The 24,619-nt window shown below is 42.2% G+C and overlaps 2 protein-coding genes across 4 annotated transcripts; one reads left to right on the top strand and one right to left on the bottom strand.

Moving 5' to 3' along the window:
- Positions 1-83: 83 nt before the first annotated feature.
- Positions 84-7,292, bottom strand: metap1d (methionyl aminopeptidase type 1D (mitochondrial)). Its single transcript, XM_086129907.1, has 11 exons — positions 7,003-7,292; positions 6,386-6,489; positions 5,749-5,915; positions 4,482-4,631; positions 4,237-4,385; positions 2,669-2,711; positions 2,431-2,594; positions 1,383-1,480; positions 1,251-1,298; positions 1,104-1,182; positions 84-1,015 (listed from the first exon to the last, which is right to left on the bottom strand). The coding sequence occupies exons 2-11, from the start codon at positions 6,423-6,425 to the stop codon at positions 919-921; spliced, it is 1,035 nt and encodes a 344-aa protein (XP_085986033.1). The 5' UTR covers positions 6,426-6,489; positions 7,003-7,292; the 3' UTR covers positions 84-918.
- Positions 7,293-7,905: 613 nt separating this feature from the next.
- On the top strand, positions 7,906-24,379 carry LOC147195367 (electrogenic aspartate/glutamate antiporter SLC25A12, mitochondrial-like). 3 transcript variants are annotated; one of them, XM_086129242.1, is made up of 18 exons: positions 7,906-7,980; positions 8,643-8,696; positions 10,729-10,874; positions 11,352-11,467; positions 11,823-11,962; positions 12,080-12,226; positions 14,513-14,651; positions 14,776-14,869; positions 14,973-15,057; positions 15,776-15,863; positions 15,940-16,098; positions 16,203-16,255; positions 17,630-17,710; positions 17,798-17,938; positions 18,024-18,162; positions 20,130-20,288; positions 20,759-20,849; positions 22,254-24,379. In XM_086129242.1, the coding sequence occupies exons 1-18, from the start codon at positions 7,969-7,971 to the stop codon at positions 22,462-22,464; spliced, it is 2,055 nt and encodes a 684-aa protein (XP_085985368.1). In that variant the 5' UTR covers positions 7,906-7,968; the 3' UTR covers positions 22,465-24,379. The 3 variants fall into 3 exon arrangements, with proteins under 3 accessions (XP_085985368.1, XP_085985369.1, XP_085985370.1); XM_086129243.1 differs by having other exon boundaries at positions 7,938-8,227; positions 22,254-24,378; XM_086129244.1 differs by having other exon boundaries at positions 7,964-7,980; positions 8,064-8,696; positions 22,254-24,378.
- Positions 24,380-24,619: the final 240 nt, after the last annotated feature.

Here is a 24,619-nt window from a genome sequence, read left to right as displayed (position 1 = left end):
ATTCAAGCAGAAAGTGTGATTTGGCTTGTGTCGACGCCTTGTTGAATCAGCCAACTGGCCCAAATAGACGCAGACCACGCGGCATGAGTGGAGAGTGGCTTCATTGGTAAAACATGCTCACAAAAGCAAGTGACAAATGGAAGGAGAAGCGTATGCTGCCATCTCTCGGATCGATGTGGTTCCCACTTCCCTGTCAAAAAAAATGTTTTTGGGGGTTGCACGACGACTTTCAGGTCAACACCAGTCTGCGATGTGTCATGGGCAAACAGAATATCCATATCATTCATACAGAGTATTTCATGATTCCTCCATACATACTACAATAATAATAATAGCTTGTCCAATTATTGTTCAAGTGAGTGTAATCAGGGTAACAAAATTATTGCAAAACCTCAAAGTTACTTATTACACATGACAATTTGAAATTTCAGTACACATTGTAGCAAGCTGACACACGTGATTTGCTTTTATAAGCCACATAAAATGATTTGGAGTGCCGGATCTGGCCCCCGGGCCTTAAGTTTGACACATGTGCTCTATGGTGTATTACAACAACAACAACAAATGGAATTTGAATCAAACTGCGGTGCATGTTACAAGGTAGGAGTCAAAGACATTCAACATTGTTACTTTATGAAAAACACATCACTTGTGTTCAATTGGAGATATGCTCACGTTGGTATAGTTGAGGGTGCTGTTCCAAAAAACTAATGTTGAAAACCTGTTGTACTGGATGTGGCCAGGGGAGAAAAAAACCCCAAAACAAAACAAAACATCATGTTGAAATGTGAAATCCATGTATGCATATGTTGTCTTGCAGATGCGAATTAAACATTTGACCTGAGACCTTCCAGTTCAAGTATGTTTTTGTCCATGTGTGCGCATGTGTCCAAGTGTAGACTTTCTAACAGTCAAATTTCACACGAGAATCTTTTTATCGTCCTCTTCTGGCAATTTGGTGAGAATTTCCACTCCGTCCGAGGTGATAGCGACTGTGTGTTCAAACTGAGCCGATCTGCATGAGTGGGAAGAAAGCACAGGCGACATACTGTACATCCCGGTAGGTAAGATTTGGATGAGAAAGGCGAAGTCCAGCAACCCACCTTGCATCGTCTGCAGAAACCGCGGTCCACTTATCCCGGAGGATTTGAAACTCTGCCGACCCTTCCATTAGGATGGGTTCTGCCAAAGGAGCAGAACCTGTCAGCCCACCCCCCACATCAGCGCAACAAATTGATAATTGGCCTCACCAATTGTGAAAGTCATGCCTTCTTCCATGGTCATGTCGTTGTCATTGGCTGGAAAGAAAGACAGGGAGTGCGGTGTATGCGAGAAACCCAACCGTGAAGCACGCAACAAGGGCTCTCCTCAAGATAACTCACCATGGTGCCAGATCTCAGGATGGCAATGGAAGTAGGAGCCGATTCCGTGTCCAATGAAATAGGGACACACTTGGAAGCCATTAGTGCGAGCTATTTCACTGTGACACAGCACAAACATTTTAGTTCACGCTCGAGGTGTACTGTAATCGATGGGTAGTCAGTTATACATCCCACAGATTACCGTATATGTGTGCGTATGAAGGTATAGTAGATGAACAATAATGAAATGAAACTTTAAAAAATAAAAATAAATAGCTGAGACTACATTTTTTGATTTATGATTACAGAACTAACTACAATTACGGCGAAAATGTCCTTCCTTTTCGTTCTTGGCAATTTATTCAATCCGTTGATTTTCTGACTTCCGGGTTCAGTGAACGCTGGCACGTTTTGGCTGCCGCTGCTCAACCTGTATTGTTTTGTGTTTTTTGTTATTGTAAAGTGTCCTTGGGTGTCTTGAAAGGCGCTTATAAATAAAATCTATTATTATTATTATTATTTAAAACGGATTCATTTCAAATGTTTTGGGGTATTCCAGCACGACCGTTCGTCGGAAGTAGCAAGGTCGAAGAGTTGTCTGAGAGTTTGGGGTCCTTTCGCCACCAAAAAGACACTGCACCTTGCCAGCTTTTGTCACTTAATTCGGCCCTTTAGAAGTTGACAGCTTGGCGTACAAGGGAAAGAAAGCGTGACCATGCTAACCTCATTTAAGACGTTTGGGTTGTGATGCGAACAACATAAAGAGCACTATTAGGTGTTGCGCTTATTGGATTACAAAGTCTGTGGGCTATTATACGGTGCCTGTATTTCATTTGCGGATGGCTGATTTAAAAAGAATATTTTTGTTGAGTTTTTACCGCACAATATTTATTATGTTTTTTGAATCGCAACAAATACACAAAATCAAAAAAACTAAAACTAAACTAAACTAAAAAATCTAATAAAGCTGCTTGGAAATCAAATTAAAAATAAAGTGCAATAAACAAAACTCAAAAGGCAATAAAAGTAATTATAAGAATTCCCAAACTGTTCTGACCCTGGTGCGTACCTAATCGTGTTTCCGATAACGCAAAGCTGTGCACCAGGCTTGCAGGCGACGATGGCCTCATCTCTGCAACGCTTTGCCGTTTCCACCAGTCGCCGGCCGACCTCATCCACTTCGCCGACAAAGAAGGTTTCTGATGTGTCACCGTGGTAACCGTCCAAATACACCTAGGGGGAACGGGCGGAATGAGTGCACCTCAGACTCTTCACAGCTGTATCCTGGTTCCCAACCGTCAACTTACAGTGACATCTATGTTGATAATATCGCCATCTTCAAGTCGCCGACTGCAGGCATACGAATAGAGGATGAATGCTGCATACACAAAGTTCTTCTCATTGGCAATAACATTCATGACGACACTGCATGTCATCTTTCATACACATGCACTCAGCGTTTTGGGGTCATCAGCAACGTACTGCAGAATTCACACGCACACGCACACACAAATTTCAGACAGAGCATTATTGTTTGGAAAGGCGCAAGAATTTACTCACCTCTTGGATTCATTAAATCAAAATGTACCTAATACTATGTGTGGCCAGTTACTAAAGCTATACAGTGCAGTAGTGGGCTACAAGACCTTGCTCAAAAACACCAAGCCAAGGCGCAAATTTTTCTATCCATCCATCCATTTTCAGATCCGCTTCATCCTCACAGGGGTGGTGGGGCATGGTGGAGCCGTTCCCAGCTGTCTCAGGGCAGTAGGCGGGGTAGACCCAGAACCGGTTGCCAGCCAATCGCAAGGCACACAGAGACGAACAGCTATCCGCGCTCAAACTCATACCTCGGGACAATTTTGAGTGTTCAAACAGCCTGCCATGCATGTTTTTGGAATCTGGGAGGAAACCAAAGTACCCGGAGAAAACCCACGCAGGCACGGGGAGAACATGCAAACTCCTCACAGGAAGGCCGGAGACAGAATCGAACCCTGCACTGTGAGGTCGACGTGCTAACCACTCGACCACCGGGGCGCCGCAAATTTTTCTATTGGAAAAAAATATCACAGCACAGCAAAATGACTCATGACCTACATTTCAAAATGGGGTTTCGGCATCAAAAAGAGAATGATCTCAGTTTTTCAATCACATATCTACTGTTGCGCCACACCACTCATGACATCATGATCACGGACATGAATGGGTCAACATGAAAAGGTGTGTCTGCGCATAATGTGAGGCTAAGTAAGGGGGGTCAAAGTCGCGAATTCTGGGTGTGGATGGTGACAAAACGAAAACGGCAAGCATGTGTTGCAAACGGTTGTGTTGTACAATGCCATACAATGACTACAAGGGAAATTACAGTAACCTTTCACAGGGAAAATTATTTGGGGGGGCTTTTTTTCACAAATGGTATTGGGTATTGTGCACACCCGTGAAAAGGGACTGGTACAGCTCCCTAATTTTCTTCATATTTTTCTTACTTCTAAATCAGATCAGTCACAAAATGTAGATTTGGTTTTTTTTCGAGAAACATTTGTGCATAGCGTGTTCTGGCATAAATAGTTATCGATAAAAAAACATTTGTAATGAATTCATCATCATGGGCCACATTAACTGAGACTGGACAAATTCTTGCGGCATAGGTGAAGATCTCTCGTTATAGTTTGGAATCACTGCTGTAAAATCCTGCTCAATCCTGTGTGTGTGTGTGTGTGTGTGTGCGTGTGTGTGTATGTGTGTGAGAGAGAGAGAGAGAGAAAGAAAGAAAGAAAGAAAGAAAGAAAGAGAGAAAGAGAGAGAGACAAATGTTCCTGTCCAGGATTTCTCCCCAAACATGTCAAGGATTTAAGCAGTCACACTTGTCGCGTACCTGTCAGGTATGCCATGACACACCACGTTGTTGACTGAAGTACAAACGGATTTTGGGAAACCTCCGTATCTGAGAGGGGAGGGGTATGCGTTGTGCTGGATTGTTTCCTGATGTACAAGGAAGTCTACTTCATCTGTTGTCATACCAACCTGGAATAAAAAATATATATATATATAACATCTCACACTGTCATTTTTTTATGACAAACCCACAAACAAGAACTGTGTGTGCAAGTCGACGCTTACTTTCAGACTTTCCCCGGCTAGTAGCAGCACATGTCGAGCTAGCTGGCACGCTCTGGCGAGGCCTTCAATTTGCTCTGCATTTTTGATTTCGATATAGTCAGGCCATTCTGGGACCAGTCCAGTGCCAACGTAATCCGGCTGTTCAATGTGCTGATAGCCGGAAAGGAGAGAAAAACATTGTTGTCCAAAAAGCTGTATGAAATATGGACGACATATCCAGAAACAAACTAATAAGAAATTAAATTGACACATCATGAGTTCAGTAGTTCACATCCGTCGAGGAGAGAGGGAATAAAACTTCCGCAATGGCAAATTTCGAGCTATATTTGAATGAATATCGGATATATCATTTATTTATTTATTTTTATCTGACAGCAGATATGAGAGCTATTAAAAACTGGGTTAACTTCAGGGAACTATTTAATTACTGATTTACAGTAACTTTTCAATTACTTGCTCTTTTTGTTTGAACTGAAACAAAGATAAATGAAAGTTTAACATTCATTTAGATTTAATTTCTGGAAAACTTTATTTACTGTAGAAAACTTCAGGTACAATTTATTTTCTTTCATTTAACTTTATAAGACATTCTAGTGACCCCGACAGGGAGCTTTCTGCCCGTTTTGTGTTGCAAACAAGAATAGTAGTTTAATAGAGATATGCTGAAAGACATTTTTTTAAATATATTTTCCCATAGCGTGGATGGTTGTTCGTCGCTGTGTGCCCTGTGATTGGCTGGCAACCGGTTCAGGGTGTCCCCCGCCTACTGCCCGAAGACAGCTGGGATAGGCTCCAGCACCCCCCCAAAGATGGTGCTATGTGTCCCTCGATATATTTTTGACAGTGATTTTAGAAAAATGTACTTACTTTTTTCCTAGCAACATCAGACTTATGATTTTTTTAACTTATAAACACTTTTGCAATATGGATTTTAACATGCTTTGTAGCAATGACGTTTCAGAAATAAATTCCACCTGCTGTTGAACCTAACTCTAAATTCATAAATATTACTAAATATATCCCTAACATTTTATATTTCTTGTTATATAATTATGATTATAATAACCTGTCCTGCCAAAGAAAAAAGGAGGGCAGATTCAGTATCAGTGCAAACAATTTATCTAAAACTTGTATCTCTGATTTTAAAAAGAAAATAATGCCGTTGTAAAAATGCGTTGACCAGTGTAATTGGTATGCATTGGCCTGAAAAAGAAAACCTGTATCAGCCTATTTCTTGACTTGAAAAACGGGAAAAAAAAGTCTCTACCCTGGGTACGGGATAAGCGGGCCTGACAATAGCTGGACGAACTACATTGTATGAATGAGATTTCATCCACTTCCTCCAGAAGAAGCGTCGATGTGGCTGACACAGTCGCACCGTGGTGGACCTGCACAGGTCAAAACCGCACACTCGGCGAAGGACACCGGCCAGTCCTGCAAGCAAATCTTTATCTCAGCATATACATTTGTGAAATCTTTGTTTAGTGTTGTGCTGTGATGTGTCCGAATGTAAAATGTGCGCCTTGGCTAAATAAAGGGTGGGGGAAAAAAACTTGTAAATGAGTATATACTAGTGGTACTAGTTTTAAAAATATAAGTGCGATGCTTTGTATAAGTGTAACAGTCTTCCATCTATTGTATTTGCAAAACAGCATTGATGTGTTATTGATAAAAGCTAAAAGTGATCAGTCCAAACGCATGTTATTCAAGCGCACGCTGTTCGAATGTGTGTGCGCGTGTGTTCCCCTCTGGTTGTTTAATGTATTAGTTTGCTCAGCCGGAGTTACTTCCCCACAGTTAGCACACATGCCAAAGACATGGTGTGAACGTAACACGGCTGTTCCACCTGCCTTTTACTCGGGTGCGTTGTTCACCGATACGTGTGACCTGTTTAAGTCACCTACCAGATCTTGTTGCAGATCCCGAAGAGCAGTAGGAAGCCATTACAAGTGACGTCACGCGGTACAGTAGTCATGTGACGTGGGGCAGCAAATCAGGGACGCCATGACTGTAGGTGGATATCCATCCATCAATTTTGTTGCGTGTAAAAACAAAATATGTTTTTAATTAAAATTCTAAATATTATGGAATGTTAGATCACACTGCATTCATCAATCTTTCTTCAAAGTAAAAAAGTTTTGAAATGGAAAATGAAAAAAAATCATTGTGCTTATAATTAAGTCACATAATTCTTCAGCCACGATTAAAAAATACGTGTGAATAAGTGTGAATACCAATATAATAGTCGTAGGGTAATTATTATTTTGTGATTTGGAACAGTAGCCAAAACATTTCTGTTATCGGTGATGAAATTTAGTTGTTATAAACGCAAGGCAGCTTTATGTACATAGCACATTTCATACACAAGGCAACTCAGTGCGCTTAACTCTTGTAAAATACAGTACAACATTCGGCTTTTCACACGTTGGAAAATGAAATAGAAACTAATAACACTCCTATACTATAAGTAGGAACTTTGTTTTTTTACAACACAATTTTTTTTACAAAACGTTTGACTTACTCTCTCCACCTGCTGTTATTACAAGCCAAAACATCCCCCCTTCAACAGCAGAAAACACAGTTAGCCACCTGGGTGTACAGAAAACACATAGACATCAATTTGGTCACATTTTCAGGTTCACATTTTGATAGAATTAACATAACTTCTAGATGAGTTTGCCAAAGAAAGCTCTCTCGTCTACTGACACTGGAAACTCCAATGTGTTTTGTTTTTTAACCTAAAATGACTCCAGATTGGGCCAACGGTAATCCAAGAGCAGAGAGTTGGGAGGAGAACAATACAAGAAAAAGATACACAGATTCAATCGTTTGTTCTTCGTTGTTCCGTGTGTTCTGTTCATATTTGTGAGAAAAGCAACACGCCCTTCAATGACACTGATTCGGTTTGATAAGTGATAAAGTGAATCGTTTGCATTTTTGTTTGAGCGCTTCACTCTGTTGAACTGGCTGCACCCTTGGACGCAGTGTTACGCACTACGTTATTTTAGGAAAATGTTAAAGGTCTTAAAAAGTTGCTAAGAGAATTCCATTGCTATTGTGTTAGACATCCTTATATATAACATTGTGTAGGTTTCACAGTGGCAAGGGTGTGATGATTTAACATTTATTTGATTTCATAATCATCACGATCCTCTGATATAAATCGTAACTACAATGTGAGCCGCGATTAAAAATTAGTTTGACACCTATTGTGAGGAAAGTTGTCAGGATAGTCGGCAGAAATTGCAAATCATCTGTCTTGCAACAAAAGTGCTAAACGGCATCATCAGCGGGACCAGCTCAAAAGGTCGCATCAACGTTTCGTTTTGATGAGTAAAATAGTTTACATTTTTTGTTGTAGTGATTCACTTTGGCACTTTGTTTGACTGTCTGCACCCCCGCCCCCATCGCCTCCTCCTCCGTCGTCTCTCTCTTGCTCCTTCACTCTTTCTCTCCCCCCGCATACGATCCGTGACGTCAAACCAGCATGGCGGTCAAGGTGACTTCGGCATCATTTCCTTTGCAATTTGCAACCCCTACTTCCGTCATTTCTCTTGGTGTTTTGCTCGTTTTCGTGTGTAGGAACAGTCGAAGCGAGTGTGTGCCAGACGAGCGGGCGTCGTGCTCGGAGCTGCCTTGTAGCATCACCGGGCTAGCTGACGCCCGGCGGCCGGTCGGCGGCTGCTGGCCTTGATGACACTTCCCAACAGGCTGGAGGGAGGATAGCTCCGTAATGCTAACCAGCTGTCAGTCTTACTTTCTTCCTGACAAAAACGCTAAACGGGACGTCTTTTTCTTTTCCTCCCTCTTTCTCTCTTTTTTTTAATCCATTAGTTGCCTTGCCTTTTATTTCCCGAGTCACTGTAACGGGTCGCGTCCTTTTCGTGCTAGCTGTTAGCTTGTCGTTACCAGGGGCTGGTTCGAGGTTCGACCTGTGAGCAACCGCCAGCCCGGTTCTGTTGGGTAGCATCAGCGTTAGTTCGGTTCATTGCAAGCTAAAATGTACACGTGCGTCTTTGGCCTGGCCTTCCAACACCAACATAGGCTATAATTTACATATTTGTTAGGGGGAAGGGATGTGTAAACAGCCTCAAATTCCCTATCACCCTCTTATAATTTTTGTTGGATTTTTCTATATATATATATTTTTTTTATTTTTAGGTGCAATCAACCAAACGCGGGGATCCAAGTGAGCTCAAAGCAATCTTCCAAAAGGTGAGTATTGCACTTTTAAAATATGTTCCGTGGTCAGATGTTTTGATTTAATTTTTGTGAGCGTTATTGAACCAAGGTGTAGTAGCTCACTAGTGTGTAGCTTAATTTGTCAAAAAATAGTTATTAGTTGAAAATACACCTCTGTTCATCTCAGCGATGTATAGTGGGAGGCAGAACAATTGAATGCATAACTTCGTGCAAGTATGTGTTTAGTTGAACAGGTCCAGATTTCACAATGAGTTTGTTTGTTTTATTGTTTATTGAGCATATATAGTATACACAATTACAGGTTGACAAAAGTCGAACAAAAATTATGAAAGGAAAATTAGAAAGTAGATAAAAGAAGAAAAACACATCATCACAGTTGTATGCTCAAGGGAGTAGGAAGAAGTAAGTAACTTATCTAGTCCTGCCCCTTATTTTGTAGCAATTTGAATTGATCATTTTTCAAAACAAAGAAGAACAGAAAAATCTACATATCATCAAATACTTTTACCCTTATGTATATGATGATATGTAGATTTTTATTAAACTAAATTCAGAAGAGACCATCATTCATTCATACTTTTTGTGACATTTTTGTTTGGTGCTCTGGTGTGGGATTTTTCCAGTACCTTGGCTTAAAAAAAAAAAAAAGATTAGGCAAGACTGCCTCAGACTGTGCATGAGAAGAAAGAGTGAGTCCAGTCTGATTTTGCTTGGTAAGTGAGCTGAGGAGTTTGTGTCTCAGGTTTTAAATTACACTGTTTGCCAACGCTAAATGGCCGTAAAAGGCAGCTGTTTTGCTTCATGTACAAAGTAGAAAACAAAACTCAAACTCTAAATGACAAGTGATTGAAACCAAATACGCTGACATTTAAAGTTGAATCTCTTGAGTGACTTGTCAAGGCTCAAAACACATGCGTTAGGGGTGCGTGTCAGCTTGTTTGGCACTGTTGTTTTTCTTCAGCGTGAGGCTTAATAAAGGGGCAAGCATTGTTGTCAGCTGAGAACACACGCAAGCAAGTGCTTAAGGAGCCTTTTACCAGCCGGGCCACTCCACTGATCACGTTTCGTATTAAAAAAAAAAATACTTGGGCAGTCCATAAGCCACCTTGGCTTATTACAGCAACAGTTAACCTTCACGATGTTCTCGGCATAGCCAATGTGTGACTGACCATGTGACCCTTGCATGACAAGCCCTTGTTGGTACTTGCGAGGACATGCATGGGGTTGAATAGCACACGAGCTCAAGCCAAGAAGATACATCCACTAGCTCAGTCGGGTCAGTCTGACATGTCCGAATTTGTTGAGGTGCCGCCCACAACAGATATATGACACCTGGGAATATGTTAATTTGTTGTGAGACATCTTGGCCAGCCTCTAGGGTGATGTGTGTCGGACAGCGACGTAACTTTGAATACATCATGACCAGCCAGCCTGGCTGCTGGCCACAATACTGTAGTTTTGCTTCTTGTAATTTATGGTTTACCGTTAAACTGAACACAACTTTGCCTTCAAATCCACATACTTAATGCTAGCCCGTCAGAGAAAAGGATATAGGCGATACTGTATAGTGTTTTAAGTTCTGAGCCTGCTCACAGAACCAATTCTACTTGTGTCTACCATCACATGTACCATACTGAATTTCAAATTTAGAAGGGAGTCTAATCGTTGAAATTATGTAAGTTATTCTTTCTTTGGGGGGTGGCGATGACTGAAAAATGCATTATGAATGACTGACAGAATTGTCCGATCACTATCCTTTGACTTTTTTTTCCCCCTCAACCGTTTCAGTTTGCTCTTTCCCCTGGAGCTTTTCCAAACAAACGTGGTCCTTGAAGGTGTTCTAACTGAAATGCTGCGGATTAGCAAGACTGTGGATGATATAAAGTGATACTCATGCGACACATGAGCGTGATTATTTAATAGTGCACGCATCACACACACACAAAGCAGCGTGAAGCGTTATGTGGTCTGTGAAGCTGAAGTCCCCAAGTCACAATGGCCGACTTCAACGTAAATCTTCTCGTATGGCTTTTTGTACCGTCAGTATGCCAGCGAAGTGGACAAGGATGGAGACAGGTTCATGACCCCTGGAGACTTTGTCCAGAAGTATCTGGGACTGCAAACACAGCTCCATCACAACCCCAAAACTGTACAACTGCTGGCTGCTGTGGCCGACACCACCAAGGACGGGTTTGTGCCACGAACCCCCAAAACATTACGCAGTACTAATTGTTAAACGGTGGCTGATGAAGGACTTGCTACTGTTACCTCATAAAGATAAGATCGACAACTTGTGCACAAATGACACACAGACAATACGCACGCGTATCTTTCATGTTAAACACAACTAAAGTGTACTTCAAAATGTACCACAAAAAAAAAAAGTCCTGGACTGGATTTCAAAACAAAAAGTGTAAACAGGCAGTACGTCTAGCGACGAGCGTCGTTCTGATCTCTTGAATTGCATTACAAGTTGGAAATCTTTTATTTGTATTAAATGGATACTTTTGTGTACCACCAGAAAGAGCCCGCATACCACTAGTTGTGATCCTAGCGAGGGCACTTTGAGAACCACTACTTTGAGACATTTATTTGATTCGTTATGACCTCAATTACTTCTTTAAGATTGAATCGAAAAATGTTTTTGTTGTCTGACTGCTTGGACAGGCTCATCTCTTTCCAGGAGTTTCTTGCTTTTGAGTCCGTCTTGTGTGCACCTGACGCTCTCTTCATAGTTGCCTTCCAGCTCTTTGACAAGACTGGAACAGGAGACATTTCCTTTGGTACGTACGTGCCATTGTCTCGTCTTTTGTTTGTTGACCGCCTCCGGGCTCGAGTCATGTGACCAGTTGATCCGTAAACCCACACAGCATTGCTTGCCGTTGGTCCGGTTCCCAACTTGATGTCCTCTGTGTTTGCGTGCCTCATCATCAGTGCACCTTCTTGTGTGTGTTTGTGTAGTCCCCGGCAGATATGGACTTTTCCTACCGTGACTCTTTGAACCCGATAATTGCTCTTTCTAGCTCCCTCCAGCATGTATGAACTGACTGTTTCCCTCTTCGTCTGAGAAAACACAATTCTTTGCGCTACTCTGAGTTTGAAGTCCTATCTTTTTAAATATGTGTAATTTTGCCACAGAAAATGTGCGGGACATTTTCAGCCAGACCACCGTGCACCACCACATTCCCTTCAACTGGGACTGTGAGTTCATCCATTTGCACTTTGGCCACGACCGCAAGAAACGTCTCAACTACCTCGAATTCACCCAATTCCTGCAGGTATTTTGACCCATGAAACATCGCCGCGTTTGCTTTTCACTTCCTTGTCGCATCGCGACGGGACACCAAATTGTGTCCTCTGTTTTAGCGCAGCTTCACAGTGTCATTCTCTTGCAGGAGCTACAGTTGGAGCACGCTCGGCAGGCCTTTGCCCAGAAGGACAAAGGGAAGAATGGGGTCATCTCCGCCTTGGACTTCTCTGACATTATGGCCACCATCAGGCACCACATGCTCACACCCTTTGTGGAGGAGAACCTCGTCTCGGTGAGTTAGTGTGTGACAGACAGTCTTTTTTTTTTTTTTCTCTCACCAGGTGATGTTAATCCCATGTACATGAACAGCTCATTTTTGGCCAGGTTTATGCATTTATTTCTTTTGAACCTCTGCCCAGAGTGGTCTCTCACTGGGCGGTGAATGCTTGTGCAGGTAGGGAATATTAGTTTGGGCAACCTTTTTTCTTTTGTTAAATGTTGACACAAATCAGGAGGTCGCCTCTTTCATTCGCCACATTTAGCCACTGTTAGCAATGCTTCGAGACAACGTTCTGTTTGTGAAAGATAGAGGGCAACTGTTTGCTGCTATTTGGGATATTTGCCACTCCTTTTGCCTCTTGGGACTGTTTGCCAACTCCTGGAGTAGCAGGCGAATCGATGAATGAAGGTGTGTGAACCTTCCCCCAAGTTTCTGCTGTAACTCATTAAAAATAAATAAATCAATTATTACTTAGAGGTCAGTGCAGTCATTCGTTTGAATATTTTCGTAGTATGGCTTCAGTTAATCGCCTGAAACTTTTGTTTGGGAAATCAGATGCCATTGATATATCCACTATTAATGTTTATTCACACTGCCTCGTTGAATGAAGGGAAAGGAATTTTCACTGCCGTCTTGCTTTAAGAAGTGCCATATATTTTATGAAATAGGAAACGGTGACGTGTTAAAGCCACAGATTTGTTGACATTATTGTTGTCATCTGCCTGAGTGACTTTTTTTACGGCACACTTGTTGGGTAGAATTTAGTGAAGTTGGTGCAGTGAATGCGTAATATGAGACGAATAAAGGATTTCTCAAGTAAAATGACTGCACGTCAAAGTGATGAGCAAGTTAACAACAACAAGCTATCTTTCTGATAGAGTATAGACAAACTCAAAGTTGTCGTGTTTAAAAGTTTCATTTTGTTGTATGCTTGATTGACCTTATAAGCGTGTTTTTAGAGCACACAGAAAAAGGGGCCAACTCGAGCGGAATGAAACTGAGGCCTTGTTAACTGATAGTACAAACAGGAAGGTTCAACTTTGGGTGGGCAGCACGATAAGATGTCCTTGAGTTTGTGCAGTGTCTCAATTCATGCGAAATATACCCACTGAATGAACAAGGTATCCATTGTTTGTACCGAGAGATGTTTTGGCCTCTGAGGGGCGTATCGGTGGGCTGGGCTGAGGCGTGACATGTAAATGATGAAGGGAGTGTTTTTCTGATATATCACTTGTAATTTGCATACACTATCATTAAAAAGAGGCTGCAGAGGTCAGGTGTCAGTTAAGAAGCACGAGGAGTGGCTTTGTAGAAAACTGCGCCTCCTGCTGGCAAAAAAGGCAATCTCTTCCTGAGTCTGTTCAACTGTCCGAGCGAATGTCTCTTACGCTTTCATATTAAATTGATAGTTCATTTGCCTTTATGTTAGCGGAAAGCTAATCCTGTCGAATAAATCTGGTTTATTGTAATGCAGATTAATGTATTGGTTGTGTTTTTTATTAAATGCAAAGGAAGAGGGCCTTGAAAAATGAAGCATATATTAAATCGCAATTGTGATATTTAGAGGGGGGAAAAATGCGTGGTGGTCAGATTTCACCCAACAACAAAAATCACATGACCCAATCCTCAACTCATGTACTAATTTACCTGCAGTCTTGCAACATCAGAGAAGCTTCTGCTTTTTTTTCCCAGAGCAAGTACTGTCTGTCTTTTTTAGGTAGTCATTAGTGTTGTTTGCGCTCCTGCTGTATTACAGATTTATTTTGTTTTGTATAGAGTGTATCAGTTTGTCGAAGACATAATTTCCGTGGAAATTTGTGGCTTGTAACCATCGTTTTTAAATGGATTTTTACAGGATACTTTCTTGGAAAAGAGAGCCACAGTTGGCGGTGCACTTTCTGACGGAAAACCCACGAAACAGTTATTAAACACAATGAGGAGACTCATGCAGGAGCTGTTGTCCGCGACAGCTCACGCCTGGACACTCACACGCAAACTCGCCATCATCACTCATGATCCGCCCCTTGTGGCTCTGCACATAGGCACATAATGAACACATGGCCACTACCAGACATGAAGTTGTGGATTTTTCCATTTTCATTCTTGCAATTTTCTTGCGTTCAAATGCCTAAAGAAAGGCTGCTTGAATCATTTTGTTTGACGTACAACTGGATTTTGGTGGGTCTCGAGCATATGCGCCGCGATGAACTGGTCTTGTCTCAATAGTAGTACGAAATACTCGAGACATGATTGAGCTGTAATGAAATGGTGCTTTTTTTTGTGGCTTTCTCTTCTCAGGCAGCTGGAGGCAGCACCTCGCATCTGGTTAGCTTCTCTTACTTCAACGCCTTCAACTCCCTCCTCAACAACATGGAGCTGATCCGCAAAATCTATAGCACACTGGCCGGTTCCTGGAATGACACGTTGGTCACCAAAGGTGCGTGCAGTTATTTATTTATTTATTTTGTCTCCAAACAACAATGCGAAAGCAAACTTTTATTTATATTGTGTGTGTGTGCGTGTGTGTGTGTGTGTTTGATCTTATTATTTGTCCCCTACAGAGGAGTTTGTTCATGCTGCCAACAAGTTTGGTCAAATCACGCCAATGGAGATTGACATCCTGTACCAGTTATCAGGCCTGCACTCCCCCTCTGGGTAAACATGCTCGCGTATTGCTGTAAAACCAACAAACGGGGTCAAGTTCAACACTTCTTTTATCAGCTGTCAACAGTGGCTCATCTCTGTACTTGTGTGTCAGGCGCCTGAATCTTGCCGACATTGAGAGAATCGCTCCCCTGGAAGAAGGAAGTCTTCCATATAACCTGGCTGAAACCCAAAAACAGGTAACTTGTCCCTCCCCCACTGCCCATCTCACACATTAAATCGTGTACATAGTGTATGTATATCTCCCCATTGGTGTTTATTAATTCAACTATTTAAAATAAAGCATTTGCGAGCATCCACTTTAACTTTAGGAAATGACTGAACAAGTACCCCAATCAGTTTTAAAATGTTTGCAAGTACAACATCTACCCGTCTCCTGTGATATTGCTTAATTGTTTTTTTTAATCACTTAAAATTTAGAAATAATTAACAATCGATGAATAAACAGTCATCTTGAAGAAGGAAAAAAGCCAACTAAAATTGTATCAATTATTTGCTTAATGGATAAAATAATTGATTGTAAAAGTCTTGACTCGGGACAGCCCTATTGCGTATACACCTCATTTGCAATCAGTGTAATATTTTGGAACTTATTACAGTATGCTTTGAAGGAAATGTTGGAGTGCACTGCATATTTGCGTTGCCATTCCTGCCATGCAAATTGTATGTGTTCATTCAAGGGGTGTAGCACGATACACGCCGGTACCAGTCGTAGTCGTTAATTACAGCCAAGTAGTAACTCCAAATGGCTCATGAGGCAGGGAATGCTGCACCGCTTATTTGTGATAAATGGGAATGGGGCAGTTTATTAAGAGTAGAGGCCTCCGTTTTAGGAAGTACAGTATTCACTATTCAACACTTGCATCGGGCGTCATTTTCCGTTTTATGATTCCCCAGACTCATGCTCAAGGGGACAGTTCGAGGCCCGTGTGGCTGCAAATTGCAGAATCTGCTTACAGGTTCACTTTGGGCTCTATTGCTGGAGGTGAGTTCTTCTTCCTTGCGGCCATCGACATCGTGAGAGAATCCGTTTTGCTCCAAGCTCGTGTTTCTATGCCCAGCGACGGGCGCCACGGCGGTGTACCCAATCGATTTGGTGAAGACCCGAATGCAGAACCAGAGGTCCACAGGTTCGTTTGTCGGGGAGCTGATGTACAAGAACAGCTTTGACTGCGCTAAGAAAGTGCTCCGCTACGAAGGCTTCTTTGGCTTCTACAGAGGTACGCCACAGTGAACCACTCCTGCCCGTTCCGTCACTTCCATTCGACTAACCAGTTGGCATCGCAAACGACTACAAACGCTTCTCGCGCATGATGACCCGCAGGTCTGGTTCCCCAGCTCATTGGCGTGGCGCCTGAGAAAGCCATCAAACTCACTGTGAGTCCCCTCCATTCGTACACTAATGTAGAGATCAAACGAGATGAACATTTTGGATCACTACAAAGGCTCAAAATAACTTTTTTTTTTCCTATGAGGAGCAATTAATTTATTTTTCTGTTTGTTTGTAGGTTAATTCCATGGACAGAGATTTTGCTAAACAGAAATACGACAATGTAATATTAATGTGAGGGCTGCAATTTAAAATTAAATTTAAATTAAAATAAAATTTCCAGCATTCACGTGTATACTACTGAAAATTCGATAGAGTACTTGTGGATTTGGATAAACTAGATTTTTAGTATTTTCCGCACTTTAAGGCGCTTTGGAGTATAAGGCGCACCTTCAATGGCATAATTTGAAGCTCTTATCATGTATAGGGCGCACTGCATTGTACGCGCATAGAGTAGAAGCTACAATAGTGGCTGCGGTTGCGTTATGCATCCACTAGATGGAGCTACGCTAAAGGAAAACAATATAATTAATTTATATCGAGCTTTCATCACCACTGCAGCTGTAACAAAGCGCTTTACAGAACATTTAGAATACTACGTCCAAGAAATCAGAATATTGATCCATTTATAAGGTGCACTGTCGGCTTTTGAGAAAATGGAATGCTTTTAAGTGCGCCTTATAGTGCAGAAAATACAGTATCTTAATTTCCAGATGACAAAATGCACCTGGTAAAAGCCGCAACAGCTAAATGTGGCCATAAAAACACATTTTTTCACACATTGGCCCCTTTGTTTTAATTGGCACGGTTCTCCACATTATAACATGGCAAACTGGACTTGTAAAAACTTAGATTAAAACTTAAACACCGATAGACACTCTTTTCCTCCCCAAACAATGCCGAAGGCATTATCGTCTCAAAATCTTTCTCGGTCTCTTGTCACACCGAGCCAAAGTGGAGAAAATGTATTCTTGCACCTCACATGCATATTTTGTATTGTTATTGTTCTTAATCCAATTTTTTTTTTCTTGATTAATCAAAGGGATAATAAGTAGAATAGCTGATTTTAATACTATTTGAAAGCCGCAGCCCTAAATAAAATCAGGAACCGTATGTAGTTTTTGCACTTCAGAAATTTGGCAAGATTCACGCTTTAACTTTTACCAAGCTGAAATCTAACATTAAAATGTTGAAGTGAAAGTTTAACGAGGGAAGAAGTAAAGTGCAAAAACAATTCAACTTCTTATAATCGTATGCCTTTTACTCTTCAAATGATGCCTTAAAAAAAATCTTGGCTTTATATTCTTGAGAAAATATGCCTTTAGTTCTTGGTGGAAAAAAAAATCAGACTTTCTTTGAATGGTGGCTTTTTTCCCCGGACAGACAAACCCGCAAACTTTATCTGTACTTGCGCTTCACAGGTGAATGACTTTGTACGAGACAAGTTCACCGACAAGGACAACTCAATCCCTTTCCTCGCAGAGATCTTGGCTGGCGGCTGTGTAAGTGGCATCACGCGCCATCAAGCACCCATGTGGAAGGGGTAGCGCAAGTATGCTCACAAGCTCTTGTTGCCGTGGTTCTTGCAGGCTGGAGGCTCCCAGGTGATCTTTACTAACCCTCTGGAGATCGTGAAAATCCGTCTGCAGGTGGCAGGTGAGATCACCACCGGGCCTCGAGTTAGCGCACTCAACGTGGTACGAGACTTGGGCTTCTTTGGACTCTACAAGGTAAAAATATGTCCCGGTACATTCCGCAAGCCGCCGCCGCCGCCTCTTGGTTACGCTGGTGCTTTACTGCGCATTGCGTTTCTAGGGAGCTAAGGCCTGTTTCCTGAGGGACATCCCCTTCTCCGCCATCTATTTCCCCGCCTACGCCCACCTCAAGTCTACAATGGCCGACGACCAAGGTCGGCTCGGCCCCTTGCAGCTTCTCACGGCTGGAGCAATTGCGGGTAAACGCAGATGCTGTTTCGTATGCCGTTTGTGAGTCCGTGTTGAAAAATAATCATCGCAGAGTGTATCTCTTGCGATTGGAAATATTTAGCTATGGTTGCTGGCCCCAACCGTTTTATGAGACGATTAGAGAGGGGGCCGGGGGAAACAACCACACCCCCACACCAAAGGATACTCGCTCACTGTCACCGAATAAGAGTTATCCAAGAATCCATCTTCTGCTGGCTTGGATTTCGAAAACAGATTTCTCTTTGCTAGTGATTCAATTTGGAATACAGTAATAAATTCCAGACCCCAAATGCGTTGTTGAACTTCAAGGTCCATTTTCCAAGGAGTTGCTCTGTATGGGCTTTTGCTGAGAGTCCTATTCTTCAAAAGGCAATGCAACAAAAAGAGGAGGTCGAAAGCTTCCACCTGCACGAAACGTGGCTTAGCAGAACCGACTGTGAGGAGTTGTAAGTTGGAATAAACAAATAAGCAGGAGTTGCTCTATTTCGGGGCGGCCCGGTAGTCCAGTGGTTAGCTCGTCGGCTTCACAGTGCAGAGGTACCGGGTTCAATTCCAGCTCCGGCCTCCCTGTGTGGAGTTTGCATGTTCTCCCCGGGCCTGCGTGGGTTTTCTCCGGGTGCTCCGGTTTCCTCCCACATTCCAAAAACATGCATGGCAGGCTGATTGGACGCTCTAAATTGTCCCTAGGTGTGAGTGTGGGCATGAATGGTTGTTCGTCTCTGTGTGCCCTGTGATTGGCTGGCAACCGGTTCAGGGTGTCCCCCGCCTACTGCCCGAAGACGGCTGGGATAGGCTCCAGCACCCCCCGCGACCCTAGTGAGGATCAAGCGGTTCGGAAAATGGATGGATGGATGGATGCTCTATTTCGTTCTTTACCTAACCTGCAAAGTAAAATACAAGTGCGTCGTGTGCTCCACATCAATCTTTACACTTCACTACTTCTTTGCCTTCTTAGCACAACTGCACATCATTGTCGAAAATGAAACACCACCGTCACTGAGCAGTAATTCGATGCACATTTAGTGCAATGGAGCTTCAAGAAATCCATTTTTAAAAACTCTGCTTCTTATATCCTTTAACTATCCCAGCTGTCTTCGGGCAGATGGCGGGGGGCAACCCTAACCCGGTTGCCAGCCAATCGCAGTCCTTTCACTACAAACAACAAAATGAACACAGTAAAATTTCTGTGGATTTACTGCATCGCTGAACTAATAGACATTTCTGTATTGCTGGCCATTGTAGTCTCACGTTCTGCTTCTCTGTCCACTCTGTCCTTCTTTCTGAAAGTGTCACAAATACTATAAAAACAAATCCGCCAAAGACTCTCCTTCCGTAACTTCCGCTAACAACCCAGCCTAAAGGGTGGGGGCTGTTGAAGACACACTGAACTTGTTTGACTATGTGTGTGTATGTGAGTGTAAATTACGTACATGTGTGCAATTGTTACAAAAACATCACGTTGCAGCCGGTGTTGATGGCTCCATCCACTGTCCAACCTTGCTCCTGTTTAGTCTTAACACTTATCTCTTTCCAACCATGTCCTCGGAAAGGTGGTTGCGTCCCTAAACTTCCACACAGTGCACTAAGCATTCTTGAGTATAAATGTGAGGATAAAAAGGATTATAAATGTGAGCACATTATGATGAATATATATAATGTTTAAGAAGCAGTATATCTTTATTAAAAGCATAAGCGTTCTTCAATTAATGTTTGCAGGCATAACCGTTCTTTGCAAGCATAATCAATTTATCATTGCAGGCATAAGCGTTCTTCATTGCGAGCATAATCAACCAATTAATCAATATCATTATAACAATAATAACATTAATAATAAGCGAATGTATGTTAACTAAAAATAATCAATCAATGTGTGACCTGCCAGTAGGAAGGGTATTCGGAACTTAACTTGTGTCATCGGGCAATCTCAGCAGTCGTCTCTTCCGGCTTGATTTCCCAGGCATCCCGGCAGCCTCGCTCGTGACGCCAGCCGACGTCATCAAGACTCGTCTGCAAGTGGCCGCCCGGGCGGGTCAGACCACCTATTCCGGAGTCACTGATTGCTTCCGGAAGATCATGCGGGAGGAAGGATTCCAAGCTCTCTGGAAGGGAGCCGGCGGTCAGTCAATGAGTGACAGAAAGATAGAGTGTGTGTGTGAGAGGGAATGAGTGTATGATGATAGAATAGTAGTGACGGTGTGTGTAGGGCGGTATTATCCACTTCCTTAAGGTCTTGATTGAAGTGGCTTTTTGTTTGTTTGTTTTCTGCCCGCTGGTGAGGACTCAATTCATTTTTCTTGAATTCAGGGTACTATTAAATTATTTTTTAAAAAAAGATAAGTGACAGTATGGAAAACTGTTTATTGTGCAGCTATTGTTCAAGTTTTCACTCGGTAACTTTTGAAGACATGCTCATGACCCTGGGAGCTTCCTTACCTTTGTCACAATTTTCAAACGAAACGAAAACAAAAGAGGTCTATTGTCTGAGTCAAGATTATGCAAATCTGAAAAGTTGTTCAGTCAAATGCGCGTGCGTGTACGCACGCGCATTTTCAATGTTGACACAGCACTGTTGTCTCTCTCGTCCAGCTCGTATGTGCCGGTCCTCCCCCCAGTTTGGCGTGACTCTGGTGACATATGAACTCTTGCAGAGGTGGTTCTATATTGACTTTGGAGGACAGTAAGTTCTTTTTGTTTCTGAAGCCAAATGACAATTTTTGCTACCGATCTTAACATGGAATGGAATCGAATGTATTGTTGTTGCAAGTAGAGAGCAACGAAGTTCATTTTACAGTCCAAGAGAAACATGAAAAGAGTGGGGAGACAGGGAATTTGATGGGTTGCCAGGCTGCACCCCAATTTCTTAGATATGAAGTGGAAAACACATGAGATGGCGAGGGAGCAAATCCCAAGCCATGCCTATATTGGATGGGAGTGGGGGGGTCGTGTGAAACACATATATACATACCATAATTTCTGGACTATAGAGCGCACCTGATTATAATCTGCACCAAGTACATTTTTAAGGGAAGAAACATTTTGTACACACATAAGCCGCACCGGTCTACAAGCCGCAGGTGCCCATATTGTAACATGAGATATTTGCAAAGAAAGATGTGGCACAGAAAGAGGCTTCAACGTTTAATGACATATCTTACCTTTTCTTTCCAAATAGTGCCTGTAACACAGCAGCACCACGTCAGTAAAACAGCACTCACACGGCTGGCTAAAAAAAGAAAAGGCACCGTTCCCTTTCGAGTAATGGTTTGTTTTGAAAATAAAAAATTTCTCGCTTGCCGAAACACTCGGTCAAGCATTCCTTCATTAGGTTTTCTACCTTTCACGACAGTGTCTTTTGGCATTTCTTTTGGCATATGTAACCAGGTGAACAATATTATGACTGTTGTAGTGAATAAGTCAGTATTCACGTTTGATAAATGGAGCACGGTCACTTTAAAAGGAGCGTTGGATAATCTTGTGGGAAATCTCGTAAGACCTGGGCCACAAAGTGAAGTGTGACGAACGCTGAGCTGTGCTTATTCCAAACCAATGTATCTGCAATCGGCATTGTAACTCGGCCGATATTAAGAGTAAAATATTGTCGTTTGGGAGATTGAATGGTGTCGCACGGTGAGTCGTGTTGAACAGCCATGAAGCAGGGAAGATTAGTCGTTTTCTGCATGTTTCGGGTGCATGCAACATGCCAGAAAGTGCTCTCAAGCCACGACTTTCGTCTATTTTTGTATACTTTTCTATTGTTAGTTACATTTGACATATCTCAGTATTTTATTTTATTAATGCGGTACATTTTCTATTTTCAGTCATATATAGCCTCCATAAAAATTATTTTGTGCTCGGTCAAGTCTGTCATAGACACGACCACACAGCTTTCGGATTGCAGTCCAGCTCAAAACACAAGTAAAATGTGCCCTCTCATGGCCGGTTGTTTTCAACTGTGACACATGATAGCATCTCATTGTTACCTTTTCTGCTCGAGCGCTCCCCGGCGGCCGTTAGAATCTCGTTAGAATCATTAGACTGAAACATGTTTTTTTTTTTTTTTTTTTTTGCTCCTCCATTGCAGTCGTCCATCGGGATCCGAGCCCACACCCAAGTCTCGCATCTCGGAACTCCCTCCCATCAATGCCGATCATGTGGGAGGCTACCGTCTGGCTGCCGCCACTTTCGCTGGAGTGGAGAACAAATTTGGGCTCCACCTGCCCAAATTCAAGTCTTCGGGTGTGGTGTCCATCCACCCTCAAGAGCCCGCTGCCGCTCCCGCTCAGTCCCCTTAGGGAAGGTCTGAGTGTTCATATCGCTTCTCCATCCTGCCCCCCCCCCCCCCCCAAGTCATCCTCCTTCTCCAGGGGTCGGGCAAGAAGATATTTTACAACAATTAAAAAAACGCTGCCTCAATTTCAGTGTACCCCAAATCACCGGGGTGGGCCGTAGATTCAAGAACGGCAGCGTATGTGTCATCATGGTGCGGCCCCATCCCTCAGCCAATCGTGGAGCAGCAACTTGTCAGCAGACTTCAGCACTGTGTTGACTTGTGGAATCACCATCGCGCACTCCAGAATTCCTAGGAGACAGCCTTACGCACTATTCTGAGTAGCTATGATTTTTGCTGTTTCTTTTCGTCTGATACTCTTTGTGAGTAAGGCTGGGGTATAGAAAGTGATTAACTTGGTAAGCAGTGTGATGTGTGTAGGGTTGCAATGGGCGGCGTGTAGTTTCTGGGTAATTTCCATGAGAATTTTTAGCTGTGGAACTTTTGCAAATGATCTCATAGAAAAGTTGGGGGAACTGATAAGGTATTGCTGTACTTTGAATTTGGCTGTTCCCCAACTCAAGTAAAATTCCATATTAAGAGCCAACCTGAAATTTTGTAAATTCCTGGCTTCTCTCCATGTCAAGTTTCAACCTTTGAAAAGGTGCAGAATTTTGCAACCCTAGTCGCGTGAGTCCACACTCACAGGAGAATGAACACTGTACATATTGTAAACGTCATATGCATAGGACGGCGTAACATGCAGTATGCGTAATGGAGTACTGTACAAAACTGCCGAGACAGAACTGTTACGAGGCGACATCCACTGATGCATGGTGTGCTTATTGTGATGTTACGGAAAAAAAGTTATGCTTACTAGTGTACAGACCTCTGTATTCATGAAATTAGGTATTATTGAATGATGTGCTTATAAATTGAGTCATTTTAGTCAAATAAATCATCCATGTGGTTTTAATTATACAAAAACGGACGTTGGAGTTTTATTTCGATAAAGTGCAGCCGTCTAATCCACAGAGTATGATGCATTTCCAGATTTGAGTTCTCAGCCATCATGTGTGCTTGCAATATGTGCATTCAAATGGGGCCTCTCCTTGTTTAAGATCTGACCGCAAACATGTGAAGAATGTTAAATACTTGAAATACTGTTCATCATCTTGTTTTGTGTTGAGAGGGAAGAAATTTCATCTGTGCTGTATGTTTCACATACAGTACATTTGACAAAGTTTAATCCAATCCAATCTGTTAGAGGCTTTCCAAAAGTGCATGTGTTTCTTCTTGTGAGCCCTATAAAAAAGTTTGACAGCAGAAGCAAGCTTTGCTGATGAGTCTGGTGCTGGAGACCGTAAACGTTCTTTTCACGAGTAGTGTATCAATCCTGCACCCGAGGACCTTTAAGCACATCACCATAATTCAAGAAGTACATTACAATAATCCATGAAAGAGTGGCCTATGTCATTGATGTGCACTCTGCACAATATGCGGTGATGCTGGGTCGTATTTTACATGCACTTTGTGTTTGCCACGTATCTTATTTTGAAGGCATGTCCGAGCAATCGGAGAGCGTTCCGGTCAGATAGGAGTCCTCTTGTCATGATTTGTTTTCATTTTTATGTTTAGAAAATACCACAGTTTTCATGCAGGTTATATATTATTTTGTTGTCTTTAGGCCAGTTCTTGAAAATATTGTCTGACATTCAACCGGTTCTTGGGGCAAAAAAGGGACTGCTGCTTTAATGTATCTGATGTTGATTTAAAAAATGGTGACTGTTTTCTGACCTAAAAACGTTTGCGCAATACAGAGTTTTAACATGTATTTTATCAATTTATAGCTATGACATTACAGGAAATAAATCCACCTGTTGCTGCACTTAAGCCTTAATTCAAAAATATGACTTATTACATTGTGTTATATTACTGTTGTTATTGAAACCTGACGTGACAAGGGCAGATTCAGACAAAAATCTAGAAAAGTTTACTTGCATCTCTGATAAAAATAAAAAAAAGTTCCGAAATATTTGTTGACCACAGTAATTGGTGAAAACGCCCAAAGACGGACAAACAACTACATAGAACCCAATTGTGGAAATATTGCATTGAAATATTTTTCACCAATTTTCAATTTTGTTTTTGTAGGAGGTGGTTAAATCAGGGCCCAGTGA

The sequence above is a fragment of the Hippocampus guttulatus genome, chromosome 14 (assembly GCF_054856545.1).
Source record: "Hippocampus guttulatus isolate MCC_2025c chromosome 14, RoL_Hgut_1.0, whole genome shotgun sequence".
Taxonomy (NCBI): domain Eukaryota; kingdom Metazoa; phylum Chordata; class Actinopteri; order Syngnathiformes; family Syngnathidae; genus Hippocampus; species Hippocampus guttulatus.
Note: the sequence above shows the minus strand (reverse complement) of the source record. Positions and strands in the feature narration are given on the sequence as shown.